The following is a 14156-nucleotide window of genomic DNA, read 5'->3' on the forward strand; positions in this document are numbered from 1 at the left end:
CCCAAATAAACACATAGACACTATATTAATTATAAAACAGTCGATGGCTAAGGCTTCTTACTGGCTAGCTCTATTTTAGTTATTAACCCATTTCTATTGATCTAGGTATTTCCACATGGTCTTATCTTACTGGAGAAGAGTCCAGCCAGATCTGTGACTCCTTCCTAGGCTACATAGTGTCTCTCCGAGGCCTCCCTCTCTCTTCTCACTCCTTCCTCCAGTAGCCCCGCCTATCCTTCCTGTCTGGCTATTGGCCAACAGTGTTTTATTAATCAACCAATAAAAGAAACATGTATACAGAAGGACATCCCCCATGGGGAGGGGGCTTTTGATTTGGAAGCTATCTTGGCATTTTTCTGGAATATCTAATTACCAAGCAATCTCATGGTTTTGTGGATGCACACATAGACACTAATACATATAAATAACAGGATGAATTATCTTAGTGATACTTCTAATTGCCTATACAAGGCCCTGAGTTCCATACTGAAGCACTATGACAGAGAGAGAGAGACAGAAAGAGAGAGAGAGAGACAGAGTGACAGAGAGACAGAGAGACAGAGAGAGAGCACTAGCATGGGACATAGCTACAATCCCAAGATTTCAAATTTTAGGGCAGCCTGGTTACAGGGTGATACTCCGTCTCAAATACACAAACAAGGAAAGCATGACAAATAAGCACATGTATATCCAACACTGTATTTTCACATTTTCCAAAGAATGACTCAACATATGTCCATTGACTTCCCAATACCCTATTTTATCATATGCTAAGGTGATTCTTTCTTTGCTTACTATTAAGAAAACAATTTCATATGCTGCAAGCGTACAATTAGCCTAGGAGACACTCCTCAGCAGTTTGTTTATTCACAAAAGTCTCTGCACAGTGACTATGTGGGAGTGGATGCTTTTGCTTTTCCTTTGATGGTTTTGTTGGTGGTTTCAGCTTTGTTGGATCACCCAATGATTGTGAAATAAAACTTTCCCCAGCAAAGGATATAATCCTTATTTTGGCTTCTTCCTCTCTGATGACTAAATTGGAAATCTCTCCAAGCTATAATTCAAAGCCATAGGTGACCTTAAAGAAATGGGTTTTTTCTACGCTACCTTTTATCTTAAGGTAACTTTTCAAATGTAGACCACACATTCCATTATGTTTAGCTGTCAAGCAGGCCCTTCATTTGCATTTCTTCCCACTGCTATAATTTTGAGAACTGGCAGGTGACCAAAGGAGAAAAAATATGCCTCTGCCACGGAGAGTGCAATGTAGGCGGTTTTTTTTTATTATAATTAAGTACTATAGATATTCATGATTAGATCAAGGTCAGAGGAGTAGAACATAAGAGCCAAGGACTCAAAGGTACAAAGAACAGGAAAATGGCTTCCTAAAAGTATTTTTTTTTTCAGTAGTAATAATAGCTGCAATCCTTGGGTTCACAATAAAACATTTAAAATGGCTCATCTGTTTTATTCGAGAATGTGCGTGACTGCTGTGCGTGTCCCTGGGGTTTAAGCCAGAACTTCACATCTTCCCTGAGTTTTCATTCCAGACTGAGGTTTTTGTTGTTGTTGACTTTCTGTTGTTGTTGTCGGGTTTTCTGTTTCGTTTTTTCCTTTCTTTTTCCTCACTTCCCCTTTCTGCTCTGGGTGTGGAAAAAACAATCCAAGAATTACAATGACAATGGAATTTCCTTAAAGGCTCAATCTCCATGACACTCACAATTATTTGGATAACAGATGTGAGTTTTCTATTCAGCCTAGTGGATTAATCCACGGGGTAGTACGGCATGTGTATGTAGGTGATTTCAACAGTGAGAACTCCAGCCATGAGGGGCAGTTGCCATGCCCCAGCAGACACACTGGCTACCAACTTCTTTTTCAGAATGGCTTCTTGAAACTAGGCTTCCTTCTTGCTCCGTTCCTTCCCTCTTTCACCTTCCGCACATGCCTGTCGGTGGCTTTCCTCTCCAATGCTCCCACCCATTTCCCCACTTTGATAGCCTGATGATAACTGAGGCCCAGGATTCCATCCAAGAACCATGCCTCTTCTCTCTCCATGACTTTCTCTTCCACTGTCCCCAAGCTGGAGTCTTTAGTGGTCCCCACGGGCCTCTCAGCTCCACATCCACCTCTCTCCCAGTCTTGAGAAGCTCATCCTCACTTTTCGTTTGACTTTTAGACTGAGTTACCTAGCAGTGCCTCAAATGGGATCCCAACCCAACTCCTAGTTCACCCAGCTGCAAATGTACCACTTTCTCCCTAGCTGTCTCTCTCTCTCTCTCTCTCTCTCTCTCTCTCTCTCTCTCTCTCTCTCTTTCTCTCTCTCTCCCTCTCTCTCTCTCTCTCTCTCTCTCTCTCTCTCTCTCTCTGCCTCTGCCTCTGCCTCTCTTTCTTTCTCTCATCATAGTATGTAGCGCTGGTTGGCCTGAAACTCTCTACATAGACCAGAATGCCCTTGAACTCCCAGAGATCCTCCTCCCTTTGCCTTCTGCGTCCTGGAATTAAAGGCGTGCCTCCCGGTGTCCAGCCCATGCCAACCTCCTTTATTGTCCATGATATGTCACCAGCACCCAGCCGTTTCCGGGAAATGTGGCTGTCCTCTATTTCTCATTTGTCCCTCTTCCTTACCTTCAGACATCACAAGAGTCTGCTGGTTGCTGAAGACACAGTCCATTCAATCTATGGGTCTCTCCGGCCGCTACTGTCCTGTCCGCATCACCATATCTACTGTCTGGCTTCTGCTTCCCCATTTCATCCCCAGAGATCCATCAGCCATCAGGCTCAAGGGTTACTTTTACTTTTACTATTTATTCTACAGTTCTAAGAACCAAATCCTCATACATGTAAGTGAGTCTTCCTTCTAGGACTGAGACACAAAACAGGCCCCAGGTTAGCTTGTTCTAAATTAATTCATTTAAAAATATATAACAAAATAAAATATAAGATAAAACAAAAACTATCACATCAAAATTGGACAATACAAAAAAAAAAAAAAAAGTCCAAAGAAGGCATAAGAATCACTCATTCACTCACAGCACTCTCAGGAATCCCATAAAAACTCTAAGCTAGAAGCCATAATATACGCAGAAAGGAGCTGGAACAGACCCTGGCAGGCCCTGTGCATGCTGCCCCAATCTCTGTGAGTTCTCCTGAGCTTTGCTCATGCTGATGCAGAGGGCCTTGTTCTCCTGGTGCCCTCCATCCCCTCTGGCTCTTACACTCTTTCCACCTCCTCTTCCGCAGGGTTCTCTGAGCTCTAAGGAGAGAGATTTGATAGAAACATCCCATTTAGGGCTGAGTGTTCCAAGGTTCCAGAGTAGCTTTTAAAAATGTGAGCTAAAGCTATCTCTCTTCCACTTACAACCTCTTAATAGTTTCCAACCCTTCCAAGGGTGAACTCTGCATTCCTCCCATTGTCTGTGGAATCTAGACTCCAACCCTTCAGAGGGTACAGTCTGGGCTCCAACCCTTCAGAGAGGGTGCAGTCTTCCTCTGTGTAGTCTGGGCTCCAACCCTTCAGAGGGTGGACTATACATTCCTTCCATCATTTGGGTAGCCTGGCCTCCAAAGCTCTGGAGGATGTAACCTTCGTCTGTGTAGTCTGGCCTCTAATAAGCATTGGACTTTGTCTTCTCACCACATTCTTCTTAGCTCCTCCAATCTCAGAGCTTTTATGGCTGCCCACACTGTCCCAGCTCACTTCTGCTTCATCATCTGCCTGGCTGTTTTCCTTCAGATGATGCTATTATTCATTGGTCCTCAGTTTATTTGTCAGAGCCTTAGGAAACTCCCACATACCATCACATAGCAGGTTCTATCATATCAAATCATTGCATTTTCAACATAGACATGCAAGGAGTTGACTACTTACAATGTCTCTGTGACCGCTTGTGAGAAAAGTAAACATCTCTAGGAGATAAGAAAAAACAAAACAAAACAAAACAATGACTTGCCTCCTACAAATAATTACCATTTGATGATAAAGATTGAAAACCTAGAGTCATTTGGATCAAAGTGAATCACCATAAGCCTGTTGTCTACATAGCACTGTGTTTTTTTTTTTCTCAAGAATGATCAGTGTTTTAGTTATAGTTATTTCTGTGCAAAAACACCATGATCAAAAGCAAATTGGGGAAGCAAGGGTTTATTTCAGCTTACATGTCCCCATAGCACTCCATCACCGACAGAATTCAGAGCAGGAGCCTGGAAGCAGGAACTGAAGCAGAGACCATGGAGGAATGCTGCTCACTGGATTGCTCCTGATGGTTTTCCCAGGCTGTTTTTCCTACAGCACTCAGGACCACAAGCCTAGGGGTGGTACCACCCACAGGGAACAGGGCTCTCCCATGTTAATCATCAATCAAGAAAATACTCCATAGGCCAGTCTGGAGGAGGGTTTCGGGCATTATCTCAGTTGAGGTTTCCTCTTCCCAAATGACTCTCGATTGTGTCAGGTTGACATAAAACTAGCCAGGACAAGCAGAGTATGAGTTGAGGAGCAACACAAGCAAAGCTGTAGGGAAATGTCAAGGTTAAGTCACTTAGCCCAGTTCTGCCCATGATCTGCCTCTAGACTTCATCATCTCACACCCAGCTCTCACACCTCAAGTGAGCTCACTGAGCTAGCTAGGAACACCTCATGATGGAACAGTTCAGGCTGTGACAATGATGTACCTTCCTTGTTACTTCTTCTCTAGGGGACACAAGTCTGGCAACACCGACATGCTTCCATCTCCTTAGGCCAATCCTGAGCTTGGGAACACTCTGTGCTTGGGAACACTGGTCAGGAAGAGGTGACAAGGGCAGTGGATCCGAGTGGCTCTCCTGTCGGCAGTTATCCCAATGCTCTTCCATGTGACCTAAAGATACTTCACAGAGGCCACCAGAGAGCCACAAGTATCATCATTCTTGGTCACTACTAATTTGGGCTGGATTTGATTCAGAGACTTGGGGTGAAAGGGTGCATATTCAATTACCAGGCCCCCAGCGCTTCAATTAATCAAAGACTGACATCATCAGCCTATTACAAGAGCTACGGAAAAGATCAGAGGGAATCAATATAGCCAATTTATAGCCATAAAAAGAGATGTTGATAGATATTCCTTATTTAAATATAACAGCCAATACTTTGTGGCGTCTAAATGAATCTGGTTAGAATTCTTCTTTGTAGGATTTTCCTATGGGAAAGTTGGACACAATAAAATGACACTCAGGTTGTATTTTGAGGGCCTCTGGCTGACTTGCTGAGAGAAACTTAGATGTTTTCCTGCATGTTGTCCTGTTTTCCCTGTAACCAAACTTTGGTGTCTTATTATTTGTGGAAGAATTTGTCTGGTGAAAGCGAGTGTTATGAATAAAAAAGTCACAATCAAGATGGCACAGCTAGACTACACAATATGGGTATTTTCCTTGTCATGGTAGCAGGAACTCCTAAGAGAAACAAAGAAACTGTACAATCTAAACATCATAAAAGAAGCAAGCGTGAGGTTCGGATAACTGGGACGAGGCAACTGCTGATATCTGAGGCAATACGACATTTCTGATGCTAGGGCGTCCTCCATACCAACATGGAGTGAAATAAATCCTGGAAAAGTCAACTAATACAACCCTGTGTCTTAGTAACACTGTCAACATTCATAAAGGCATTTAAAGAGTATAACATTTAATTTTATGTCTGAAATTCAAGGGTAAAGTCAAAGAAAAGAATACATTTGCCTTCATCTCTGTGTCAAAATACAAGAACCAAGCCCTACCTGCCAAGGAAAATAAGGGTTATTTATATTTTACAGAGCAGTCCTGGTTCCTGAGTAAAGGATGTAAAAGAGAGCCCAGGTTCTCTTATTCATTAATGACTGATGTTAGAGACTTCTTAGAGACTCTGAAATTCTCTACTCTGCCGTTGTACCTTGTCATTCCTTTTCTAATGTGTCCCCTTGATCTTACTTTTTTTCATTTTTTACACTGGCTGTCAGGCACCCTGGGCTGGTCATCACAAAGCTATCCCGGTCAGCAGGCTTTGAATCCCACCCCTCAGGCGTGGAAGCCTTCTACCCCGCTTTGACCACCTCTTGTCCCTCGGAGTGTCGGGTCTTGATTCATGTCTGAGAGGGCTGATGAGCCACGTCTGAGCTAACACACACTGTCTTCAATGTTGTGCAGATTGCTCCCTCCTGACGGTCGCTGGTGTGTTGCTTAAAGCCCTGAAAAGACACTGCCTGTCATACTGCCACCTTGGGCAAGATGGAGCAAGTTGGTCAGACCGTGCCGTGCAAAAACACGGTGGATGTCACAGTGAACTCCAAGAGGAAGACACAGAACTTGTCTTCTCCACCCTTTTGCCACTCTTCAGTTTCCAGCTGGTTTACAGAATGTGCCTTATGCAGGTAGGGAAGACAGCCGACACACACCAACGACAACAAAACCACCTCGTGCATTATCATCCTGTATTAGTCACTTTTCTCATGGCTGTGACAAAGTATCTGACAATATGAAGAGTCCACCATAGGTTCATGTGTTAGAACATTTGCCACTGGTGGGTGACTGTTTTTGAGGAGGCAGAGACTTGCTGGAGGAATTAAATCACTGGGAGCGGATTTTTGAGAGTTCACAGCCTCCCTCCATTTTCTGGTCTTTCTCTGTTTCCTGTGTGTAGATGAAACTGGGGTTAGCCAGCTTCCTGCTCCTGCCACTATTCCCAGGTTCTCCCCACTGTTCACCGGTGCTCCCTCCAGAGACCTGCGTTAAAATAAACCCTCTCTTTCTAAAGTAACTTCTGATTGTAGTGTTTTGTCCCAGCAACAGAACAGTAAACAATACACCCAGCAAACTACTGCCTCCAAGCTGAACTCAGTCCATGACCTGTGTTTACAGTATTTTTCATTGTTACATGGGCCTAAGTGCACAGTGTGGGAAGACATGCAAACATGGCTTGGTGCTCAAATAGAGGCCAGAGGACAACAGAAGTTGGTTTTCTTCTTCTACCATCATGTGGGTGCTGGGGATTGAACCCAGACCACCAAGTCTGTGTGGCAAGCGATCCTTACAGCCATCCCATTTTTGTATACAGTGAAAGTTATGATGGCTTTAATATTTTACATCACTGGAAGCAAAGCAAAAGAGTAGTTTGTGGTGCTTAAAAATTATATGGAAGTTAAATTCCAATGTTTACAAATAAAGTTTTATCAGAACTTTGCCATGCCCATTGGTTTGTTATATCTGTGGCTGCTCATTTGCAAAGGTGTGCGACTGAAAAGCTGCCAAAGAACCCCTGGGTGGGTGTGGACAGGGTTATCACCTGGTCTCTGACAGAAAGGTTTGCTAACCCCTGGTCCAAACAGTGCACTGGAACTGTGCAGACTGGGAGAGTACTCCTGGTTGTACAACTAGTAGCAGGCATCAAAAAAGACACAGCAGAAGCCTTCTTCACTTTCATGGTCATTGCTAGAGAGGCACCTAGACCTGTGAAAGTAATGAGCACTGAACTACTGAGCAGTCCATAGCTAGCCCTAAAACCTTCTGTACTCAAAGCACCCATTACTAACTCCTTTTCTTCACGGTGAAGCAGCAAGTTGTATCTCTCTACACTCAGTTTGAGTCTTTTCTGTGAAACAGTCTGTATTTTGTATTTTGATACAAGTACAACACATTTTGGTAGATTTGGCTTTAGTCACACCCCACATTGCCTACTTTTGTCCCCTCCCACACCTCTCTGTCCCTTTCATCTTCCATCCAGTGACCATCTACTTCTCTCTCTCTCTCTCTCTCTCTCTCTCTCTCTCTCTCTCTCTCTCTCCACACACACACACACACACACACACACACACACACACACACTGAATGAACTATCTTTTTATGGGCAAGGTGTTATTTAAAGGAACATGAGTGGACTATGCAAGTAAGAAAAAGTTGATAAGCTAAATTTTAAGGAAATAAATGCCCAGTTTACTGGAGAAAAAAATTCAAGTATTTATTGATTGTTTATTGTTCACCACAGCTTCTTAAAGATGAGTCCCAAATATCTCCATTTACTTGATGGGGGAGGGGTATGCCTGTCATGACCTGGGGGTGGTGGGAGGCGGGGTCAAAGACAATGTGCAGGACTCAGTTCTCACCTGTTGCCATGTAGGTTCCTGAGATCACACTCAGACTGTGAAGGTCAGTCAGTGGCAAGCGCCAGAGCAGCTGAGCCATGTCACCAACTTGGTTTCTGAATGTCTCATGTTACCCCCGTAGAATAACACACAGAAAGTCTGCACAGCCCCTGTGATTTCCACACATCAGAGACTTAGCAGCTAGTGTAATGACTCATGTGTATAACAGCACTGCGTTGGGGAAGCTGAAGCAGGAGAATTGCTATGGGTTCAATGCCAGCCTGGGATATATAGTAAGTTCAAGGCTAGCCTGGATACTGGGCTGTACACTGAGACCTTGTCTTTAAAATAAATAAATGTCTAAGGCTCCAGTGGATAGAAAGATGATTAATTAACCTTGGACTTGTTAGCATATGGCAGGATGGTTGCTCTAACTCAAGGCTGATGTCAAGGCTAATTACCCAGAACACCTCTCTGACACTTTACTAAGTATCTTAATAAAAACTATATAGGTACCAACCTTATATAGAGTGATGCTTTGCTAGAAATTGAAAGAAAATGTTAGAGCATCCTTCTCCAGGTTGAAACTTCCATCAGGACAGGTTTAGACTAGACTTTGCCTCCAGATAAAATAATCACCAGCACAAAGGCAATCAAAGTACCAGGAATAAAACATCCCAGAATTCCATATTTTAAATTTAGTAGCAATTATTGACCTTCAGGTCCAAGACATATATTTAAAATATGTTGATATTAAGGCTGACAAGGTTGCCATTTGACATTAGGGCCACTCAAAGGTGAATATGAATCTCTATTGATGGCAATTACTTCTGAATAATACTCAGAGGCCTGTGTGAAATAAAAGTATTTAAAATTTTAAAAGGGGGAGGATTGCAGAACTTGAGGCAGAAGCAGAAATGATTTCAAGCTTTCAAGACACCACAGCCTTTTTTTTTGGATTAGGCAATATATTAATATCGCCTCACTAAAGATTAATGACACATTGGCAACATTATTAAGTTAACAGGTTTCAGTGTCTGTGATTCATGCCGATAATAACTTTATCCCTATTAACAATAATTCTCATTTGAAATCAGTAACAGAAACTTGCTCTGATGCCGCTCAGTCTTAAACTTATTCAGCTGCCAGCTCTTTTTAAACCGCACATCCATCGTTCATTTCCCTCAGATTGGGGTGTGTGTGTCTCTTCATTTTACAGAGGCAAAAATAGCTAACGTACCCTTCACTCTCACCGTCTGGACCCAACCAAAGCAACCCCTGTTTGTTGTCCCAAGTATCAGATTAAAGACTGGGAGATAAATTATCACCAGGACCTGTTCTATGCAGACAGGGAGAAGCAATAGGAAACTGTAGTCTAGCCCTATGTCTGGGCAGATAAACTATTGGTCAGTTTGTTAGCCGGAGCACCAACTCCGTTGACACTACTTACAAACTCTGGATTTGCACATCTGGCTAGGGAGAAGGGGTCAGTGAGGAAGGCAGTGAGAAGCTGTGATGTGGGGCGGGGGGGGGGGGGGAGGATGAGCTGAGTGGCTGTCCTGGGATGAGGGGAAGGCAGAATTCCCCCTTCATATCTAGTACTGTATGAAAATCATTTTGTAAAAGCCATCCCTCAAGGAAGACGCATGCAGGCCTTAACTGTGTGCCTCTCAGTGGCTTTGTGTGCTGCTGGGCATCAAAGACATCTTATGTGCCACTAATGGCACTTAGAAAGTGAGAAGCAATGCCCAGGTCACGTGTCATGTGTCACACTCCTCAGAGCTCAGCACATAGGAAGAGACCAGAAGCTAGTGTACAGATTTAGTTACCATGGGGGTTTCTAGCTAGCATGGGGTTTCCTTCAATATGAAAAAGGTTTTGTGGTCAATTGAGACTATGAGGTGGAGCAAAGGACATTTAAAGATTCTGTCATTTCTTGCATTAATATAGAGACCTATTCCACACATCTTCAGTCAAGATTGATTAGTGTACCAGGCAGCCCTCTCTCTCTCTCTCTCTCTCTCTCTCTCTCTCTCTCTCTCTCTCTCCTTCCCTTCTCTCTTTCTTTCTTCTTTCTTTCTGACTGTCTGCCTTCTCTCTCTTTCTCCCTCTTTCTTTCCTTGATTTTGCTTTTTTTTTTTTTTTTTTTTTTTTTTTGGTTTTTCAAGACAGGGTCTCTCTGTGGCTTTGGAGGCTGTCATGGAACTTGCTGGTCTCGAACACACAGAGATCCTCCTGCCTCTGCCTCCCGAGTGCTGGGATTAAAGGCATGTGCCCCCAACGCCCGTCTTCTTTCCTTGTTTTCTTTTTTTTTAAATTTTATTTATTATGTATACAACATTCTGCTTCCATGTATATCTGCACACCAGAAGAGGGCACCAAATCTCATAACAGATGGTTGTGAGCCACCATGTGGTTGCTGGGAATTGAACTCAGGACCTCTGGAAGAGCAGTCGGTGCTGTTAACCTCTGAGCCATCTCCCAGCCCCCTTTCCTTGTTTTCTTAAAGCTTTATTTATTCATTTTATGTACATTGGTGTTTTGTCTCATGCATGTCTATTAGAGGGGGCCGGGTTCCCCAGAATGGAGTTTCAGACAGTTGTAAGCCATCATATGGGTTCTGGGAATTGAACCTTTCTTATCACTGTGTTAAAATACCTGACACAATTCAAAGGAGGAAGAGCTTATTTTGGCTCCCAATTCAAGAAGGTGTAAAGCAGTTGTCCACATCGATTCTGTAGTCCAAAAACTTAGACCAGACAGAAAGGAGAGACAGGCTATCAAACCTCAAAACCCACCCCATGTTGTGCACTGTCTCTGGTTAGGGTCCCATGTTTCAGGGTTTCACAACCTCCCCCAAACAACACCATGCTTAGGGGATCAAGTGTCTGAGCACATACTCCTTTGGAGGACTGGACATAGCCACGTGGAAACACAACAACTGGCATGCCAGAATCATCTTAAAAGTGAATAAGAGGTTTGTATCGAGATGGACCAGCCACAAAGAACCTGTTAAAACTTCCAGCAGCTATGTGGCACCTCACGACCTTCCAGAGAGATCCAATGCTCTCCTTGGCCTCTGTTGGTACTGCATGTACACACACACACACACACACACACACACACACACACAAAACCATGCAGGCAAAGAGCCACACACATAAAATAAAGTGTTGAATGAAAGCAGTTAAACAGAAGCCACAAGCACAAAAAAGTTGGTCTTGCTTTTCTTGTTGTTGCTTGGCTGAAGCTAGAAACAAAGCCCTTCTAGGAAGCTCACAGAGGCAGCCCACGGTAAGCAATGTGTCTCCCCATTGTCCACTCTTGAAAAAAATAAATAATAAATAAATTGTATTTTGTTGCCAGCCTTGCTGTCATTTAGAGATTCTATCCTGGGCCTCCCTATTTGTTTCACGAGAGTGAAAGCAGACACCCTTCACACTTTCTGACGGCTTTTGCTTTCATGTTCATGAAAACCTAGTCAGTTTGAGCTTGGAGGGTTTATATGACCTGATTCCTTACCTGTTGCCTGAATGACAAAGTTATGAATGTGAACTAAATAACACAACAGAGTTCTCAGAATCAGTAATAATGCCACTGGACTGAACATGGCCTCTGGGATCACAGATCCTTTGTCAGCTCAATACTGGGTCTTGAAAAACTAAGGGACATCCATGTCACCTGTCATAGAGGTGAGGGGAGGCATCTGACAGAGTACCCACCCTTCAAAGGTAAGCCACAGCCTAACCCGTCTCTTCCTCAAATGCAGATCCCTTCGGGATATTATCTTCAGACCATGAATTCCAACCGGAACTTGGATGGATTTCTTCTGCCAATTGCACTAATGAATGCCCTCAGCATCCTGCCATTATTAATTCTGGTTCCCTTTATGGATTACTTCAGCCACCGTCTACTTCCCTCTAAGAAAGTGGAACCATTCCTGTCAGCATGCATTAGTAAGTACAATGTAGGATTCAGAGAGAATTGTTTGCAATCTAAAAACAAAAAAGACCCTGTTAAACTAGGTACCTGCCCCTGAGTGTTATATGACAAAGCTCATGAGGAAACCTTGGTGGATTCCATAGCAGGTAAGGGTGACCAAAGCAGGGGATAAACATGCCAGGCAGAAGTTTTATTGGAAAGAGAAGGGAGGGGAAAAGAAAGAGAAAAGAGGCAAAGAGACACAGAGACATAGAGAGGACAGAAGAGAAGAGGGAGACAGGAAAAGTCCTGTCTGCCCCAGGGAAAAAGAGGGGATGATTCCTTTCATGTAACCCTGGGCTGACAAGAGTACTGCCTGAGTGCATTCTGCCAGGTGACAGGGGCAGGCCAGCATAATGCCTGAATCCTTGCAGTGAGTAGGCACACCGCTTTCACAAATTTCAAAACAAATAAATATATACGTTTAGGAGTGGTAGCATCCAGGTGCCTGAATCTTTACCCAGACATCAACGTGGCATCTTCAATCCATCCTTTTATGCTTCCTCAGAAGTGACAGCCAATAGAAAGAGACAATGAAATTCCAAACACCACTAGATGGACATTCCTTCAGTAGGGCCGTCCTCACTCCTAAATTAGTCCCTAATGTGTTCTTAAAAGGAGAAGGTGCTTAGTGAATCTCTAAAAAATTAATAGTTTTAATTTCTAAACCAGTAACAAAATTTATTAAGAATTAGTACTGTGAATGTGGAGATACGGCTCTAAAGTGCTCGCCTACCATGAATAAAGTCACAAGTTCCGTCTCCAACCCTGAAAGAGGAAAAATGAGTTGTCTGATTCACAGCCCCTACATAGTAATTCTTCAGTTAGTAAGGGGTATCGCAATGATTTTCAAAGGGTTTCTGCAGTAGAACAATTTAAGACAGCTTCCTTAGGACATACACATTAAGCCATAAAATAAAATCCATCTGGTTAATGGAGAAAAAGCCACTGATGGTGTGTACTTCCAACCATGCTCAGTAAGGCATTGTCAGGGAACCTCAGGGCAGGTGCAACAGGGAAGCCAGCATGTTCTCTGCCACCGAACTGCTACTGTCTGCACTTTACTTGTTTGGGATTTCTTTGAGGGGCATAACTTACATAAATCTTGAGTCGCTTTGCTATGTGAGGCTTGAAAGCACCGGACATGCCATAGGTGCCCAGAATACCTGACCTCAGCAACATCAAATGATGTTCTAGATAATTGTGCCACCTTTATTCATGAGAGCATACCTAGAAGAATAGCAACGATTTCAGTGGAAGAACTCAGTGGAAGTTTTATAAGCATTAGTGATGATGGGCTATCATTTGCGGGGGACACCATTTGTCCTTTGATAGACAAAAAAAAAAAAAAAAAAAAAAGGAAACTCCTGGGAAATAACACACAGGACAAATGAACATGGTAATTGATAGTTGAGACATGATTCCTTTGCAAGAGTCAAGGGCAGAGTGCAGGTTTCTTCTTCCAGCTGGTTGACCTGCTTTGTCTCTCTTTAAGGACCCGGGGCTGTGGTCTTCAACCATGAACTCTTCCTGCTGTTTCTCTGTACAGGACTCACAGCTTCCTGTGTGTTTCCTGGTATTCCTCAAACCCATGAGCATGATTCCACCAACCAGAGCAGAGGGTGTTTGGTTTGGGCTAGAACTCAAGGTGACTAAAATCATCAAAGTGACTATGGTTATCCACACAGAGATCTTTAGAGCACAAGTTTCCAGAAATAACTTCTCACCTGGTAGGGCCTGTCACTGTTGTAATAGCATTTAGCAAAATACAAATCCTAATTTGTCTTTGCAATCTCTGAGTCTTAAACATGCTTTTTATCTCTGCTAATGCAGAAATCCAAGAAAACAGCATTATTTCCGAGAAGACCCAGAATTCCCTTTTGAATTTTGAAGACACAAGTGAGAGTAGATAGAATCTTGTGTGTTTGACTCTGTGAACTCACTATTGAAACAGAATAAAGTTGCATATGGGGAGAGCAAGGGTCCATTGAAGTTACAAAATGTCAAAAAGCTTGGCAGTCTTATACAAGTATCATGAAATTTACAGGCGGAGCTACCAAATTTATGCATGAAAATTTTAAATCT

At 43.1% G+C, this 14156-nt stretch overlaps 1 protein-coding gene across 1 annotated transcript in view; it reads left to right on the forward strand.

Annotated features, from left to right (window-relative positions):
- Positions 1-14156, forward strand: part of Slc15a5 (solute carrier family 15 member 5) — a 96151-nt gene that overhangs the window by 25025 nt on the left and 56970 nt on the right. The window contains exons 4-5 of the mRNA XM_027429932.2: positions 6160-6383; positions 11860-12046. Of these exons, the coding sequence (XP_027285733.1) occupies positions 6160-6383; positions 11860-12046 (411 nt within the window). The remainder of the gene's footprint in view (positions 1-6159; positions 6384-11859; positions 12047-14156) is intronic.

The sequence above is a fragment of the Cricetulus griseus genome, chromosome 8 (genome assembly GCF_003668045.3).
Source record: "Cricetulus griseus strain 17A/GY chromosome 8, alternate assembly CriGri-PICRH-1.0, whole genome shotgun sequence".
NCBI lineage: Eukaryota > Metazoa > Chordata > Mammalia > Rodentia > Cricetidae > Cricetulus > Cricetulus griseus.